General features: G+C 39.5%; 1 protein-coding gene across 1 annotated transcript in view; it reads right to left on the bottom strand.

The window, feature by feature from the left end:
• ZYG11A (zyg-11 family member A, cell cycle regulator) overlaps positions 1-18,742 on the bottom strand; it is a 57,756-nt gene that overhangs the window by 9,253 nt on the left and 29,761 nt on the right. Inside the window, exons 5-13 of the mRNA XM_049875543.1 lie at positions 18,072-18,248; positions 17,060-17,124; positions 15,877-15,976; positions 15,736-15,789; positions 11,032-11,193; positions 10,908-10,952; positions 7,006-7,200; positions 696-757; positions 204-301 (exon numbers count right to left, since the gene is read on the bottom strand). Of these exons, the coding sequence (XP_049731500.1) occupies positions 204-301; positions 696-757; positions 7,006-7,200; positions 10,908-10,952; positions 11,032-11,193; positions 15,736-15,789; positions 15,877-15,976; positions 17,060-17,124; positions 18,072-18,248 (958 nt within the window). The remainder of the gene's footprint in view (positions 1-203; positions 302-695; positions 758-7,005; positions 7,201-10,907; positions 10,953-11,031; positions 11,194-15,735; positions 15,790-15,876; positions 15,977-17,059; positions 17,125-18,071; positions 18,249-18,742) is intronic.

The raw sequence follows: 18,742 nt of genomic DNA, 5'->3' as shown, positions 1-18,742 counted from the left end.
ATACTGCTGACATATTACTAATTCTAAAAACTTCAGGTTTGTTTTTTTTTTTTTTTTAAAGAGTTAAATTCAGAGAACACAGAAGAATAACTTCTCAAAATTCCATTCTGAATTTAAAGCCACATGGTTCTATACTCAGGCTTAATCATTATATAAGAAAAAAAAAAAAAAACAGCTGGAAATCTATTATGCTGAATACATACGGTTTTTACTGCAGACATGGTACACAGCCCATAGTGCCCAGAGCTGAACCTCTGGCTGAGAGAAGTTGCCAAGGAGTGGGAAAAACGCCTTGAAAGATCTAAAAGGGTACAAAGGTTCATTCAGAACTTGGGTTAATGTTCAGGGATATAATAATAATTTTCAACTTTTTCCTCACAAGAGTCATTTCTTCAGTGTATTACTGAGCATGAAATGAGAGCTCTCATTTTAGAAAATGCATCCCAAGTTACACACATCATACATTCAACATCTCATTTCACCCTCAATCTTGCATACTGTCAACCCTATTTTACAGACGAGGAAAGCTGAGTCTTGGACATTTTCTAAAAGTGATTTTCCCAATATCACAGGAAAGTAACATTTGAACACAAGGCTATTTGACTCTTAACACTTTATCACTGTACCATGGCTTCTACATAGTGAGTAAAACAAAAACAAGTTTTGAGAAAAGTACTACATCAGCATGAAATTACCTGTAGGTCACCAATGCTGTCATCTTACAACTTGAACTTGGCCAATTCTGGACGGTTGCATGCTATTCAAAAAAAGAGAAACCAGGATTCCAATATTCCATCAATTCAAAAGTGTTATAATAGGCTGTTTCACATTATTTATAATCACATAAATTTGAAACAAGATCATTTTTTAAAATAGGGGAACGATTAAACAAATTGAGGTATACTTGTTTGCCAAAATATCAGTTAGGTAATGACTACGTATCTTGACTATGAACAAAACTATGCAGAAAAAATGCAACAAAAAGGGGGCTTCTGTTTATAAAGATGGCAGAGTGAGCATGCTTTTACCTCCATTCCTTTCCTAAAGCTCATTAACAGGCTGGTAAAAATGATTTTAAAAAGAGGAGGCAAATACACAACAAATCATATGGAGAAATGTTAACTAATTTAGCATATCCAACACTGGGGAAGCTAAAAAATAATCCCAATTTGAAAAGAATACCCAGAAGATTTAGGAATTTGGCACACCAAGTACTTCTGGAAGTGCAATTAAATGAGGGCCTTGAAAATGGGATTGGTTAAAACTATGTCTCTAAAAAAGACTCTCAGGATGGTGATGAGGAGTGAGGTACTTATATCAGGTGAACAGTTGAGACTATGTTGGCATCTCCTGTCTAGAGGGGAGATCGGAAGGTAGAGAAGGTTAGAAAGTGGCAAAACAGTCACGGAAGGAGAGACTGGAAGGAGGGAGCAGTCTGACTCATTAGGGGGAGAGTAAATGGGAGTATACAGTAAGGAGTATATAAGTTTATATGTGAGAGACTGACTTGATTTGTAAACTTTTACTTAAAACACAATAAAAATTATTTAGGAAAAAAAAAACTCTCAGATCTCCTCTCTCATCTGTAACAAGAGTTTCTCGACTGGGTAATGCCATGAACAATTGAGAGTGGGAGCACCATACTGAAAGCAGTGGGATTAAGTGAAGATCTCAATATTAAATGTTGCGACTCCACCCACTCCCCAAACCCCACTGCCAGCCCTCTTCCCCTAGTAGGCTTTCACACTGTTGGTAGCCAAATTTATAGTTTTCAAGCAGGAGAATGGAAGATTCTTCTCCGGGGAAATTCCAACCAGTTCAGGACCAAAGATCTAAAGGCAGTGACACTGAGGGACACCGAACCCAGATTACTGTATATTGAAGCCCTTGGGTGACAAGCTCCACACATCTACACAGAGCTTATATATAAATTGACATTTAAGGATCACCGGACAATTAAAGAAAATCTCTAAAATAAAGAAACAAAACGAAAACAAACAGGAAAAAAAGAGCAACTCGGAGAAAACAGAGAGCTTGAAAAAAGAGGAAAACTTAAAATATACACATATTTCATTAATATCCTTAAAAAGAGAAAATAGGTACAGTAACCATGAAACAAGAATAGGATGTTGCGTAAAACGCATTCAGAGAACAAAAAAGGAGTTCCTGGAAATTAAAAACATAATAGCATAAATGCAAAATCTAATAGTTGAAAAAAAAGATCAAAAGACACAGGGAAATAAGTGAGAAAAGATGTGTGCCAGAAAGAGAGAACAGGGGAAAAAAAGGTGAAACAAACAAAAATTCCAGGACTGCTGGAAATTAGTTTCCAGAGTAATAAAAACCCAACATAATAAATGAAAATAAAGCCACTCAAGGCATGTCACTGGGATTTCCAAACACTGAGAATAAAGATCTTAAACCTTCCAAAGAAAAATGGCAAAGAACTTCTCAACAGTGATGATGAAAAGTAGAGAACAGTGACTTGAAAATTCTGAAGGAAAATATTTCAAACCTAAAATTCTATAGCTTGCCATTAAATGTGAGGGTAAAATAAAGTTCTTCTAACAGGTGAGGTCTCAAAATTTCTTTCATGAATCTCTCCTTAGGAAGCTACTGAAGGGAGTAAACCAATAAACAGGAAGGCATGCCGTCCAGGAAACAAAAACTCAAACATAAAAGAGAGGCACAGGAATGGCACAGGAAATCCCCAGGATTTTAGTATAAGAATATCCTAGGATAACAGCATTATAGTGGAGATTTATGCCTGGGGCATGCACAGTGACATGAGAAAAAGAGCCTTCCTTTCCCAGAGTGGGAAACTGAACTGATAATGCCTAAGAGTGCAATCTGACAGGCACGTGTCTGTCAGTTTGTCATACTCTGGGGGCTTGTGTGATGCTGTAATGCTGGAAGCTATGCCACCGGTATTCAGATACCAACAGGGTCACCCATGGAGGACAGGTTTCAGCTGAGCTTCCAGACTTAAGACAGACTAGGAAGAAGGACCTGGCAGTCTACTTCCGAAAAGAATTAGCCAGTGAAAACCTTATGAATAGCAGCAGAACATTGTCTAATATACTGCTGGAAGATGAGCCCCCCAGGTTGGAAGGCACTCAAAAGATAACTGGGGAAGAGCTGCCTCCTCAAAGTAGAGTTGACCTTAATGATGTGGCTGGAGTAAAGCTTTCAGGATGTTCATTTGCGATGTGGCACGACTCAAAATGAGAAGAAACAGCTGCAAACATCCTTTAATAATCGGAACCTGGAATGTACGAAGTATGAATCTAGGAAAATTGGAAACTGTCAAAAATGAAATGGAATGCATAAACATCGATATCCTAGGCATCAGTGAACTGAAGTGGGCTGGTATTGGCCATTTTGAATCGGACAATCATATAGTCTACTATGCTGGGAATGACAACTCGAAGAGGAGTAGTGTTGCATTCATCATCAAAAAGAATGTTTCAAGATCTATCCTGAAGTACAACGCTGTCAGTGATAGGATAGTATCCATTCGGCTACAAGGAAGACCAGTTAATATGACTATTATTCAAATTTACGCACCAAACACCAGGGCCAAAGATGAAGAAATAGAAGATTTTTATCAGCTGCTGCAGTCTGAAATTGATCAAACATGCAATCAAGATGCATTGATAATTACTGGCAATTGGAATGTGAAAGTTGGAAACAAAGAAGGATCAGTAGTTGGAAAATATGGCCTTGGTGACAGAAACAATCCTGGAGATCGAATGATAGGATTTTGCAAGACCGACGACTTCTCCATTGCAAATACCTTCTTTCACCAACATAAACGGCGACTATACACATGGACCTTACCAGATGGAACACACAGAAATCAAACTGACTACATCTGTGGAAAGAGACGATGGAAAAGCTCACTATCATCAGTCAGAACAAGGCCAGGGGCTGACTGTGCAACAGACCATCAATTGCTCATATGCAAGTTCAAGCTGAAACTGAAGAAAATCAGAGCAAGTCCACAAGAGCCAAAATATGACCTTGAGTATATCCCACCTGAATTTGGAGACCATCTCAAGAATAGATTTGACGCATTGAACACTAGTGACTGAAGACCAGACGAGTTGTGGAATGACATCAAGGATATCATCCATGAAGAAAGCAAGAGGTCACGGAAAAGACAGGAAAGGAAAAAAAGACCAAGATGGATGTCAGAGGAGACTCTGAAACTGGCTCTTGAGTGCTGAGTAGCTAAAGCAAAAGGAAGAATGGATGAAGTAAAAGAATAGAACAGAAGATTTCAAAGGGCCTCTCAAGAAGACAAAATCAAGTATCATAATGACATGTGCAAAGAGCTGGAGATGGAAAACCAAAACGGAAGAACATGCTTGCAGTTTCTCAAGCTGAAAAAACTGAAGAAAAAATTCAAGCCTCGAGCTGCAATAGTGAAGGATTCCATGGGGAAAATATTAAATGATGCAGGAAGCATCAAAAGAAGATGGAAGGAATACACAGAGTCATTATACCAAAAAGAATTAGTTGATATTCAACCATTTCAAGAGGTGGCATATGATCAGGAACCGATGGTACTGAAGGAAGAAGTCCAAGCTGCTCTGAAGGGATTGGCGAAAAACAAGGCTCCAGGAATTGATGGAATATCAATTGAGATGTTTCAACAAACAGATGCAGCACTGGAGGTGCTCATTTGTCTATGCCAAGAAATATGGAAGACAGCTTCCTGGCCAACTGATTGGAAGAGATCCATATTTATGCCTATTCCCAAGAAAGGTGATCCAAACGAAATGTGGAAATTACAGAACAATATCATTAATATCACACACAAGCAAAATTCTGCTGAAGATCATTCAAAACCAGCTGCAGCAGTATATCGACAGGGAACTGCCAGAAATTCAGGCCGGTTTCAGAAGAGGACGTGGAACCAGGGATATCATTGCTGATGTCAGATGGATCCTGGCTGAAAGCAGAGAATACCAGAAGGATGTTTGCCTGTGTTTTATTGATTATGCAAAGGCATTTGACTGTGTGGATCATAACAAACTATGGATAACACTGCGAAGAACGGGAATTCCAGAACACTTAACTGCACTCATGAGGAACCTGTACATAGATCAAGAGGCAGTTGTTTGGACAGAACAAGGGGATACTGTTGGTTTAAAGTCGGGAAAAGTGTGCAGCAGGGTTGTATTCTTTCACCATACCTATTTAATCTGTATGCTGAACAAATAATACGAGAAGCTGGACTATATGAAGAACAACGGGGCATCAGGATTGGAGGAAGACTCATTAACAACCTGCGTAACACAGATGACACAACCCTGTCTGCTGAAAGTGAAGAGGATTTGAAGCACTTACTAATGAAGATCAAAGACCACAGCCTCCAGTATGGATTACACCTCAACATAAAGAAAACAAAAATGCTCACAACTGGACCAATGAGCAATATCATGATAAACGGAGAAAAGACTGAAGTTGTCAAGGATTTCATTTTACTTGGATCCACAATCAACAGCCATGGAAGCAGCAGTCAAGAAGTCAAAAGACGCATTGCATTGGGTAGATCTGCTGCAAGGGACCTCTTCAAAGTGTTGAAGAGCAAAGATATCACCCTGAAGACTAAGGTGTGCCTGACCCAAGCCATGGTATTTTCAATCGCATCATATGCATGTGAAAGCTGGACAATGAATAAGGAAGACCGAAGAAGAGTTGACGCCTTTGAATTGTGGTGTTGGCGAAGAATATTGAATATACCATGGACTGCCAAAAGAACAAACAAATCTGTCTTAGAAGAAGTAGAATCAGAATGCTCCTTAGAAGCAAGGATGGCGAGACTGTGTCTTACATACTTTGGACATGTTGTCAGAAGGGATCAGTCCCCAGAGAAGGACATCATGCTTGGCATAATACAGGGTCAGCAGAAAAGAGGAAGACCCTCAACGAGGTGGATTGACACAGTGGCTGCAACAATGAGCTCAAGCATAACAACGATTCTAAGGATGGTGCAGGACCGGGCAGTGTTTCGTTGTGTTGTGCGTAGGGTCGCTATGCGTTGGAACCTACTTGACGGCACCTAATAACAACAAGAATGCAAAGTCAAGAAGAAGCAATATAAAATGTTATTTAGGAGATACCAAAAGAAATAGATTTAAATAAAGATGTAAATAGGAAAAAACAAAAACCAATCCCCCCGCTGTCAAGTCAACTTTGATGCATAGCAACCTTATAGGGTCTCCATTTGAATTATGGTATTGGCAAAGAATACTGAAAATAAGATGGACAGCCAAAAGAGTGAACAACTCTGTCTCGGAAGAAGTACAGCCAGAACGCTCCTCAGAAGCAAGGATGGGAAGATTTCCTCCCACAGACTTTGGACATGTTATCAGGAGGGACCAGTCCCTAGAGAGGACATCATGCTTGGTAAAGTAGAGGGTCAGCAAAAAAGAGAAAGACTCTCAATGAGATGGACTTATACAGTGGCTGCAACAATGAGCTCAAGCATGGCAACAATTGTGAGAATGGTGAAGGGCCGGGCAATGTTTTGTTCTGTTGTACACAGGGTCGCTGTGAGTTGAAAATGATTCGTGGGCACCTAACCCCCAGCAGTAACAGGATTTCCAAGGTTATAAAATGCGCAGACTGCCACATCTTTCTCCCGCCAGTGGTTTCAAGCCTCCGACCTTTCGGTTAGCAGCTGAATGCTTTAACCACGGCACCTCCAGGGCTCCTTTAAGTGGGAATGAGGGTCGGAATAAGTCATACAAAACTGTCTGTGTGTGTAACTTTTATAAGAGAAAAAGATCAAAGAAAATGTAACAAAATATTAATAGAGGTTAGCTTTGGATTGTAGGGTTATGAGTGAGTTAAATTTTTTTTCTTTATACTCTTCTGTATTTTTCCCATTATCTACAATGGATACATATTACTAAAACTCTTATGATCTGGAAAAACTAATTTTCTGCAAGCAGAGATTGCTCTGGATTTTTCAGAGAGGAATAGTTTCCGTACCAGATCCTGGAGAAGAGCACTCCTCTGAAGCTCGCGGGATAGCCAGGGCTGTCTGTCAGACGCCAGATGGGCTATAATGCCTGCAGCCAAATAGCTGATCTCCATTTCTTTGCTATGGAGCAAACTGCTGATGTGCTTCACCACATCTTCGGTTACCAGGTCTGAAGAGAGTTCTCTGACTTCAGCGACGTTGTTCTACAGGTTGGATGGAGCAGGAGAGGAGGAAAGAATTAGGAACTGTCTCTTCTCCCTTTTCTACTGCTCTGCTCAGATACATTCAAAAAGCTTACTCCCTTCCTCCTCCCTCCCAATTCAGCCTAATAGCTACAATCCCACCTCTTGATCAGCATCATCATTAGCAACAAACCACTGAGTAAGCACTAAGTTGCAGGAACTGTGACTAGACAAAAATGGCTTTTCACATACCTTATCTCACTTAGGAGCCCTGCCGGTACAGTGGTTAAGAGCTCGGCCGCTAACCAAAAGGTTGGCAGTTCGAATCCACTAGCTGCTCCTTGGAAACCCTACGGAGCAGTTCTACTCTATCCTATACAGTCGCCCTGAGTTGGAACCCACTTGACGGCAACAGGTTTCTCTCTTTTTTTTTTTTGGATCTCACTAATCCTTAAAATAACCCTACAAAGAAACTTGACACTCAGCGGGCTAGCTTGCCAGATTCACACTGCTAATGACTGGTAGAATTACAACACAGATCCAGACCTGACTCAAATATTTAACATTACTGGGGCCTACTACATATGTTACATTATCTTGAAATTCTAACAAGAATGAAAGAATAAAAACAGATAATATTTTATTTTACAGATTGTACTAGTTTTCTATGCTGTGTAATAAACTACCACAAATTCAGTGGCTTAAAACAACACACACTTATTATCTCACAGTTTCTGTGGGTCAGGAATCCAGGGATGGCTTAGCTAGGTCCTCTACTCTGAGGTCTCACGGGCTGCATTATCCTCTATAGGTTTGACTCGGGGAGATTGTGCTTCCAAGCTTACTCAGACTGTTGGGAGGGTTCATTATCGTGTGGATCCAGGACTCAGGGCTTTGGTTTTTTGCTGGAGGCCACCCTCTGTTCCTACAGACTCTCCACAGCTCCTTGCCAAGTGGGCTTCTCCAACCACTTACTTCACTGGCAGCTTGCTTCTTTTTTTATATATATATATTCGTATATTCATATATATATCATATATCATAATATAATCAGGAGTGACATCCCATTACCTCTGCCATATTTTATTGATTAGAAGCAAGGCAAAGGTTCTATCCATACTCAAAGGGACAGGATTAACCAAAGGCATGACCACGAGGTTGAAATCATTGGGGGGCGGGGATGGGGTCTCATTAGGGTCTATCCATGACAAAGATGAAGAAACAAACGTTTAGTGAGATTAAACAGACAGTCGAAGTAAACACAGGAATTAGGGGAAACAATTTCCCCACAGCTGTTAAAATGCAAACTCAGTGCTCCTTCTGAAGCAGCTTTCAGAAAGTACACCCTAGATAGTACATTGAAAAGGACACAGGGTACTGAAGATTGAAGCTGAAAATGCACTGTTTTGAGATCCACCCCCACCCCAGTTTTTCCTAAGACCAGCAATACACCTCATCAATAACATGATTTCAGCATTAAATCTGTCAGAGGGTAGCCCCAAACACGGGGAGATAAGATGAGAGCATCCTTAGCATAACTGGAAGTTCCAAGGTTTCTCCTGTAAGCTCAACAGGGACTACTTTTATATTAGCTATTTTTTTCCAAGAGTCTAGGAACAAACTGAGGAGAATGTGGGTCTTCATTCAAAAAGTGCCAGGTAGACTGAGGGACAAGGAATAACCTCATAAACCCTCAACATTCTGAGACTTTCTCAAAAAGACAAAAAGTGAAGGGTGTCTTAGGTCAGCTAGTACTAGGGTACTTAGCATTGTATAGGATTTATCTGAGGCCTCAATCCACCTTTCTGGCCTAATTTTCCATAGCTTATTTCCTTCCCATCTTTCCCCCAAATCCCAGCTATTCTGTATTACAGTGTCCCTCAAATGAACACATTTTCTCATCATCCCTAGCTAAAAATGACTTTTGTCCCTTTACCTCGTTTGTCCCTTCCTTTGACTTTTCTGTACCTTTCCAGATTCCCAATATTAAACATTCACTCCTCTCTGTGAAGCCTTTCACACCTAGTGTTCCAAGTCCTATATGTGCTAGGGATACAAAATGGATAAGAAACAGTCCCTGCTTTCAAGGAGTTCATGATCTAGAATGAAAGGCTCCCTCTGGACTTTGAGCCTCTTTCCTAGCACTTGCCATAGTCACTCTTAGAGAGCTGTTCATACACATGCCTAACGCCACCTTCCTAAAGTTGTAAGGTCTACCAGCTTGGTACATTTCATGCATCTGTGTCTCCCACAGCACCTGGCACTGCAAATGGCAGGGGTTCAGTATGTCTTTAATTCTTTTTGTAATAAAAATGCATCACTATCTTTGGGAAATGAAGAAATTTCTCAATTATGGAATATCCTGATAGAGAGGCAGTAGAGAAGTCTAAACAAAGAAATTTCTACCAACCTGAATATCTTAATAAAGAAATATAGTAAAGTGGTTAATATCAGGGATTCCAGAGCCAGACTGCCTAGGTTTGAATTCTGATTCTGCCCTACTACCTACCTAGGTGACTTAGGGTAAACGACATACCTCTTCCTCAGATTCTGCATTTATAAAAATGTGGATAACAGTGTCGGGTAGTGTACAAAACATGCCACACTTTCTCTTATCCCTGTGTATACATCCCTTAGCAATGGGACTTTGTTGTTCCTCTCATCAAGGGGTAAAGTCTTTCTCCAAATTCTTTAATCTGGGTTTAACTATGCAAGTTGCTTTCGCCAATGGATTATGAGCAAATGTGGCATAAGAGGTTTGGTTTTTTTAATCTTTAAAAAATTTTTATTGTGCTTTAAAGTGAAAGTTTACAAATCAAGTCAGTCTCTCATACAAAAATTTGTATACACCTTGCTATATACTGCTAGTTACTCTCCCGCTAATGAATGAGACAGCACACTCTCTACCCTGTATTCCCGTGTCCATTCAGCCAGCTTCTGTGCCCTTCCCTCTGCCTTATCATACCCCGTCCAGACAGGAGCTGCCCATTTAGTCTCATGTGTCTACTTGAGCCAAGCAGCTCACTCCTCACCAGTATGAGGCATAAGAGGTTTAAGAAGCACTTGTATAGTGGGTCTTCCACTCTACTATTGCCATGAGATTGCCATGTTAAGAAGCCCAGGCTAGCACTAGATATAAGGCACAGCCCACAGCCAGCCAGCACCAGCTGCCAGACATGAGAGTCAGACCATCTTAGACCATCCAGCCCCAGTAGAGCCACCAGATGACTGAAGCTAAATGAGTAGCCTCAGGTGAGGCCAGCGGAAGAACTGTAAAACTGAGCCCAGCCCAAGCTGATGACCCACAGAATCATAATGAAAAAGATGTTGTTTTAAGTCATAAGTCGTAGTTTGTTCACAGCAATAGATGATATACAATGCTATTTACTTTATAGGGATAATACAAAGAGTAAATGAGATAATGCATGTTTATCAACTGCTTACAACAGTGCCTAGCACATAGTAGGTAAACAAAGAAACAAAAAAAAAACCAAACGCAGTGCTGTCGAGTCGATTCCGACTCATAGTGACCCTATAGGACAGAGTAGAACTGCCCCATAGAGTTTCCAAGAAGCGCCTGGCAGATTCAAACCGCCGATCCTTTGGTTAGCAGCTGTAGCACTTAACCACTGCACCACCACCACGGTTTCCATGTAGTAGGTACTACACACATATTCGTTTTCTTCATTTTTAAGTAATCAGAATGAACTCAAAACAATTCACCTTACCAAAAGGCCAAGAACTTTGCTCTGTATTGCTGACTCTGAAAAAGTCTGTCAAAAGAATACACAGGTTAGTTACTTTATCATGAAGAAACAAACTTTACATATAAACTCAATCTTATTTTCTCACCTCCAAGACTTGGATGAAGATGGTTAATCCTTCATTTTCAATAAAGTGCTTGCAGACAGCTGGAGACTCATCTGTTAGATTCCAAAGTGCTTTCAGAGTAAACAAGAGGGTGACATCATCTAAATTCTCGGTCGTCTTCTGTTTTACTATTGCTAGAAGTTCCTGAAAACCAAAAAGACAGGGAGTTAAATGCTCTAATAACTGACAATCTGTTCCAGTGTACAGAAAGCAATAGTTAAGAAGAGCTTTAGAATCAAAGCTAGGTTCCAAACCCAAGTTCCACCACTTAATAGCTATGTGATCCATTTTCTCTTGTAAAATAAATTATACCTACCTCTTAAAGTTTTGGTGAAAATTAAATGAAAATAAATAAATGTTTAATAAGCGCTCAGTCCAGTTCTTAGTGCTTGGTAAGAAACACTCAAATCAAGTACATAGCAGCTATTCCATTATTTATTCAGAATGTTTAGTCAGCACCTCCTACAAGTCAGGTAGGAGAGACAAAGAGCTGTTTTTCTCAACTATATTAAAGAATTGCAAGCTTGATAAGCGTTCTAAGGGAAACATGTAAAAGGCTAAGAATTTACATTAGAAAGGGTGGGAGAGAGAAGCCTCTCTACAAAGGTAATAAAAAACCTAAGCCTAGAAGAAAAAGAGGATAAGCCAGCCAAGCAAGGAATGGGGCCTTGGAAGCGCATGGTAGGCAGAAGTTAGAGTGTCTGGCAAAGTTCTGAGGCAGAGAAAATCTGCTGTTCTAGGCCACTGAAGTAGCCCTGATGGCACAGTGGTTAAGTGCTTGGGTGCTAACTGAAAGGTAGGCAGTTCGAACCCACCAGCTGGTCTGGGGGAGAAAGATGTGACAGTTTTCCATAAAGATCACAGCCTTGGAAACCCTGTGGGGCAGTTCTACTCTGTCAGGGTCACTATGAGTCAGAATTGACCCAACAGCAACATGCTAGGCCACTGAGCAGACCAGTGTGGCTGGAGTGTAATGCCAATATTATAGCTACACCTCACGGCTTGAGGAAACCAAGGACTCACTTCAACACAGATTGCTACGTTTCATTTTAGATCAGAATATTTCTGGACACAAGTTAAGCTAGTATTTATGCTTCATTTTCTTTGAAGTATATTAACTCTTATGTGAGAAGAAACAGATAACCATTTCACTTACTCAACTAATGGAAACATACATAAAATAGATGCCCAATGACAGTACTGAAGAAATCAAGATGTGTCTGTTTTCACAAGGAGTAAGACCACCTCAAATATTTAACCCCATCAGGAGAGAATGTGTCAAGAAAGTTAATCACAAAAATAGAGCAGTGAAAGACAAAATATGAAGAGTGGTAGATGGGGCTGGTAGCACCGACCTGGGCAGCCCTAGGTGACTGGGAACAAGGCAAGGGAGGGGGCAGGGGAAGTGAGGCTGACCCAGAAAGTAACTACTCTGGCCAGGCCCATGGCTAGATGCTTTATATACTTTATCTAATGATACTCAAAAATAACTGCAAGATATTACTACAACAACTACGATGCTCATTTTTCAGATGGAGAATCTGTGGCAAAAAGAGGAGATAAATTATCCAAGGTCATATAGCTAGTAGGTGGCTAAGCCTGATCTGTCTTAATCTAAAGCCTGGGCGCTTGGCATCACTACCTAAAACCGCCTCCCCAAGGACTACACAATCTCCAACAGATGGACTTCTCTGTTGCTTTCGGTACGTGGATAACTGTCTTACTATCTCTGTACAGTCATGTTATCATTCCCAGTAACATCAATGTTCCTTCATCACACCATCCTGCAAAACTTCTACCTTAATGCCAATTATCAGTCTACTCCGTGTCTCCCCCAAAACATCTGAATGTTGAAAAAGGCTGTGCTCAACTGATCAGTATCATTATCTGTCCATAAATTTTAAATGGGCATGGAACTGTACCTGGCAATCCTACTATATTACTTGATAAATTTGCTTCCAAGATTCCCTCTCCTCAAACTTCAATCACCATCTTCCTACTCCTTTCATTTGATCGCTTCATTTTTCACTGAGAACTATAGCTCTTCCTAAAAAAACACCTAGCAACCTAGTTGCACCTGTACCAGTGTCCTTTGCCTCCCCTCCTGCTCCAGCAGAAAGCCAACCTCTTTAACTTTGCTCTAGATCCAATCTTCACAGACACACAATGATATGGCACCAAAATTATTACTCTCTGTCTTCCCTATGGAAACAAACCCTGATGGCGTAGTGGTTAAGTGCTACAGCTGCTAACCAAAGGGCTAACAGTTCAAATCCACCAGGCACTCCTTGGAAAATCTATGGGGCAGTTCTACTCTGTTCTTTAGGGTTACTATAAGTAGGAATTGACTCAAAGGCAACAGGTTTGGCTTTTTTGGTTTTGTCTTGCCCATGCCCTCTTTTAAGAATTATTCTCGCAGGCATAAATACACCTTAATGTAACACATCTTTAAAGCAAACAAACCCTATTTAGTACTTATTTCTCTGCTTCTCATTAAAACATATCAAAAAGTCTCAATTTTCTCACCTCCCATCTGCTCATCATCTTACTCTAATCGTGTTTTGCCCCACCTCTCCACTAAAATAACATAACCAACATAACCAAGATAACCAATGACTTCCATCTTGCCAAACCCAATGGTTAACTCTCTGTCCTCATTTCACTCAACCACTCAGTACCATCTAGCACATTCCTCTTGGGTTGTGTGACACCACTCTCTCCTGGCTTTCTTTCTAACTCATTTCAGATGTTCCTTCTCAATTCTCTATTGACTCCTCCTACTCTTCCAACATTCCTATGCATATTCCTCCTAAAATGTTAGCCTTTTTCTCTTCTCTACATATATTCCACACACTTTCTGTGATCACATTCATTATCAAAACTGATGACTCAAATTATTTCTCTAGCCCTGACTATCAAACTGCCTATCTGACATCTCAACCATCTCAGAAATTAACATGTCCAAAATCACTTTTGAGTTTTATCCCCTAAATCTACTACTGGCTGGAGCCCTGGTAGCACAGTGGTGAAGAGCTTAGTTGCTAACCAAAAGATTGGCAGTTCAAATCCACCAGCCACTCTTTGGACACCCTATGAGGCAGTTCTACTCTGTCCTACAGGGTCACTACAAGCTGAAATCGACTCAACAGCAACGAGTTTGGTTTTACTTAAACCTACTGACTGGATACCAAATATCTGCAAGATTCCAATTAAAACAGCTGTGTAAAGTTAAAGCCTTGAAATAAATTTAAGAAATATACAAGATCAACATAAAGAAAACTCGTACTTCTGGGTAACATGAAATTAATAGAATAATATACCCTCTTTTTCATATAGGAAGAATCATTATCATAGGGTTATCAATTTTTGTAAGTCAATTGATATATTTAACATAATCCCAAAGAAAACCAGATTCTTAAGAACTTGACAAGTCAATTCTGGTATTCTGTAGAAAAAGCAAACAGACAAGGATAGCCTAAAGAAACCTGGGACAGCTCTTAAATATGAAAGTGTTTATAAATACAGAAACTAGTAAATAGTGTGTCACTATATGTACATAGACATACAAATTAATTGAACAGATTAGAATCCAGAAACAGATGCACATATATAGGAGAATTTAGTATATGATAAAGGTGGAGAAAAGATAAATTATTCAGGAAAGGGTGTAGAAGCAACTGGGTAGACATGGGAAAGAAAAATTAAAATAGATCACTACATTTCAAAATATCCCAAATGAATCAAACATTTATATGTTTTTAAAAAAGAGAGAGAAGGTATAGAAGTACTAGATAAAAAACATGGGAAATAAAAGAAAAAAAAAACTCCAAAGAGTAAGGAAATACTTTTAAAGTATGCCAGAGGCATTTAAATAGTTAAACAGATAAATATATAAATTTAACCACATAAAAATAAAAAAATTAGTGTACAGCAAAACATGCCATAAATAAAGGAAAACAGGATAAATAGCAAACTAGGATAAAATACATGCATCTCATATGACAGTCAAAGGCTTATTTCCTAAATATCTAAAGAAATAGTATAAATTAGAGAAAAGCCATCTCAAAAGAAAAATGTATAAAGGTCACAGACAGACATTCACAAGAAATATAAAGAACTCTAAAATTAAAAAAAAAAAGGGGGGGGACAGCTCAAAACCTCATCTCAAAATAAGCAAAGTGCAAAGTAAAATAATGATGTACACTTTTTAGAGAGCAATGTCAGTTTAATCGTAACATAAATACTGATTACTGATTTATTAAAAATTGTGACACAAATCTGTTGGGGGTCCATGGAATGAGGTAATTGCAGATATGTATAGGGAAGCTACGTTCATATTTACCATGGCGGAAAAGTCAACAGATAATACATCTGAAACAGATAAATCAAGAAATTGCAGTACAGGCATTTTATTTAAAAATGTGGGGGTAAATACTAGAAGAAATAGTTACAGGCATTTTATTTAAAAATGTGGGGGTAAATACTAGAAGAAATAGTTACAAGAATAGAGAGTAGTTTTCTTTGGGGAGTAGATCTGACTGATTTTTCGCATAGATTCACAAAATCACATACATATTTCTCATTACAGGTCTTTTAGAATGATTTGATTTTTTAAACTAAGTTCTAAGTTCATGAATTACTTTCATTTAATAACAAAAAAGGTTATAAAAGTGACAATCAACCTACTTTGACTGCCATGAAGAGCTCTTCCTTGAGTTGTACAGTTTGTTCAGGTGAGAGCTATAAGCAAACAGAAAGCCAACAGTGAAATACAGACACTCCATTAAGACCTGGGAGAGAGAAATCTTGCCTTTAGAAACCACATACCTGCAGGGCTAGAATGGAGGTGATGCTCACTGCCATTGTTTGCATCTTGGGATTTTCATGCTTACACAACCATCTCATTACAAACTTGGCAGCATCAAATCTGAAAAGCAGTATTGATTTTTCTCACAGTAACAGTTTGTGAAGTCGTATGTGGGGAGAGAAGAAATCACTTAGCCTTCCCCCGCTAAATCCTCTACCAGAGATAGCCTTGGACTTCCAAAACTTCAGTTAAGAAAACCAAGAGCATTTGGCAAATAGAGGAGATCAGGAGGGGAAACGGAGAGCTTACAAATAATAAGCACATGAGTGAGATGCACAGGATTCTAACAAAGATGGATAGTTTCCACTATGATGGGTCTGAAAAAGATATTCCTCAAGAGGTAGCCATTTGTCATTTGAATTGTAGACAGTGTTAAAATGCCACAGCAAACTGGTGATGCAGTGGTTAAGAGGCCGGCTGCTAATAAGAAGGTAAGCAGTTCGAATTCACCAGCCGTTCCTTGGAAACACTATGGGGCAGTTATACTCTGTCTTATAGGTTCACTGTGAGCTGGAATTGACTTGATGGCAACGGGTTTTTGGTTTGAGGGTGGCTTAGCCTACAACTCACACCCACAGACTAAAGAGGCTTTGTTCACGTCAGCCCGTGCTTAATTTTTCTGCTGGTTAAAGAAATTTTTACGTTTTTAAATTTGTGAATCTGGAAGATTATAAAGGTCTCAAGAGGAATCCCACTGGAATGTCTATGATGACAATTTTTAAAAATTATTAATGAATTAATATTTTTAAAAACGACATATTTAAAACAGCCTGTACTTCTTAAGCTAGGCACTGTCATAAATACTTTCAAAACATCATATTTAATCCTCATAAGAATCACTACTTTACAAATGAGGAAACTGATGCCCAAAAATAACGGAAGGACTAGAACTTGAATTCATGTATGCTTGACTTCACAGCCCATGTTCTTACCCATTGCCCTGTACTAGAATCACACTTCAGGAGACAACATTTAGAAGTAGGGTGCTCCAATCACCAATGTGGGAAAGGCTCAGTAGAGCCTTCTCCCCATACACCCCTGCCAGCCCTAATGAGGCCCACACTAAGGAAATGACCAAGCCCCAAGAATGCTCAGAGTAATACTGATCAACATTCCAATCAGATGACCAAGATATATACTTGCCTGTCAAATGGAACATCCACAAGAATCCGGGAATTGGTTAAGGAGAGAAGACAATTCTTCTGTAACTTTTAGGGAATAAAGAAAAATAATTTTGAGCAAATGTATATTCTATTCTAAACATTTGGAAGGTGTTACCACTGAACTTTCGTTTTGTCTGTTTTTTATTGAGGACACACTATGTACCTGGCCCTTTCCAAGTTCCTCACTTAATCCTACTAATAAACTCTGTGACATTCGCCTTTGCCTAAAGAACAATCTTCCTTTTTTTTTTTTTTGACAAAGAAGGGTGTGTTCCCCCGGGACCCTGGATGGATCCAGGTGGAAAGCAGCTTGCCTGTGTGTCAGTATAGATGATCCACCCAAATCCTGGCCATCTGCTGGATGACAAATGTCCTTGTCAGAGTGCATATCTAACTCTGTGACAGAGCTTCTACCTTCTACTTCAGATCAGCAGGGGCTGAACTGAGCCTTTACATATACGAAAGAACGAGAGAGGGCCTCCTGGGGAAAGAATCTGAAGAAAGATACATGAATAGAAAAATATAACAACTCTGTAAGGCCATGAGTAGGCCATATAACAGAAGTGGAGTATATATGAAATAGGGAAACAAACCTAAAATGCCAACAGGAACTACATAGTAACATAAATATCTGTTGCTGTCAAGTCAATTCCAACTCATAGCGACCCTACAGAACAGAGTAGAACTGCCCCATAGAGTTTCCAAGAGATGCCTGGTGGATCTGAACTGCTGACCTTTTGGTTAGCAGCCGTAGCTCTTAACTACTATACCACCAGGGTTTCTGATAACGACAGTAGATGTTGCTAAGTGTCTGGTTTATGCGTCATTTAAAAATTTTTAACATCACTGCTTACCCTTATTTCCTATAATAAACATAGACTTCTAACTATTCTCTCTCTCAGGTAGGATGAAAAAGTAGTACTACGTAATACACACTTCTTTATATATTTGTCCTGAAGAAAAAGAACAGTTAAGTATTCAATTCAAATTACCTGCTGGTAATGGGGGAAATTTTTCAGGGCCTTGAAAAGTAGACAGGTGACCTCTGACAACAGACGAACAGGCATCCCCCTGGCGAGGCCCTGGCGTGTTAAGTTGAGGGTGCAGGCACTGGCTGTGAACTGCACTGGCAAATCCAATGGATGATTCCTCATTCCTATAGCCACAAGCTGAAGATGAACTTGTTCTTAGTGGCATATGACAATATTAACATATTTCGTATGGTCTCATTTTTGTGTTAATTGGCAAAAGTATTTGCTCAATGGGACAGTAACAGGTGTTCCCTAGCCTCAGCATTTTTTCTTTAGGACATCAAGATATCACAGCAATACCTTCTAATTCACATGTAGCCATTAACTAGCTGTGGGACTTTGGGCGGGTCACTTCCCTTCTCTGGACCTCTTTCTCATCTGAAAAACTAATTAATTTTATAATCATTTATTGATCCCCACTCCATGTAAGGCATTGTGATAAGCACAGCAATAGACACAAACATACCCTGTTCCTTAACTTAAAGCTTTGCGAGAGAAAAAAACACATGTAAACAAGTAGCACTGTGAGGGACAACAAAAAACTTTCAACTGAAAGAAGCACCATAAAAAAAGTAAAAATAAAGTGCTGTCTAAGGTAGTTATGGAAAGAGCAATCATTTCTGGTAGGGATC

Source organism: Elephas maximus, chromosome 3, assembly GCF_024166365.1.
Source record: "Elephas maximus indicus isolate mEleMax1 chromosome 3, mEleMax1 primary haplotype, whole genome shotgun sequence".
Taxonomy (NCBI): Eukaryota; Metazoa; Chordata; class Mammalia; order Proboscidea; family Elephantidae; genus Elephas; species Elephas maximus.
Note: the sequence above shows the minus strand (reverse complement) of the source record. Positions and strands in the feature narration are given on the sequence as shown.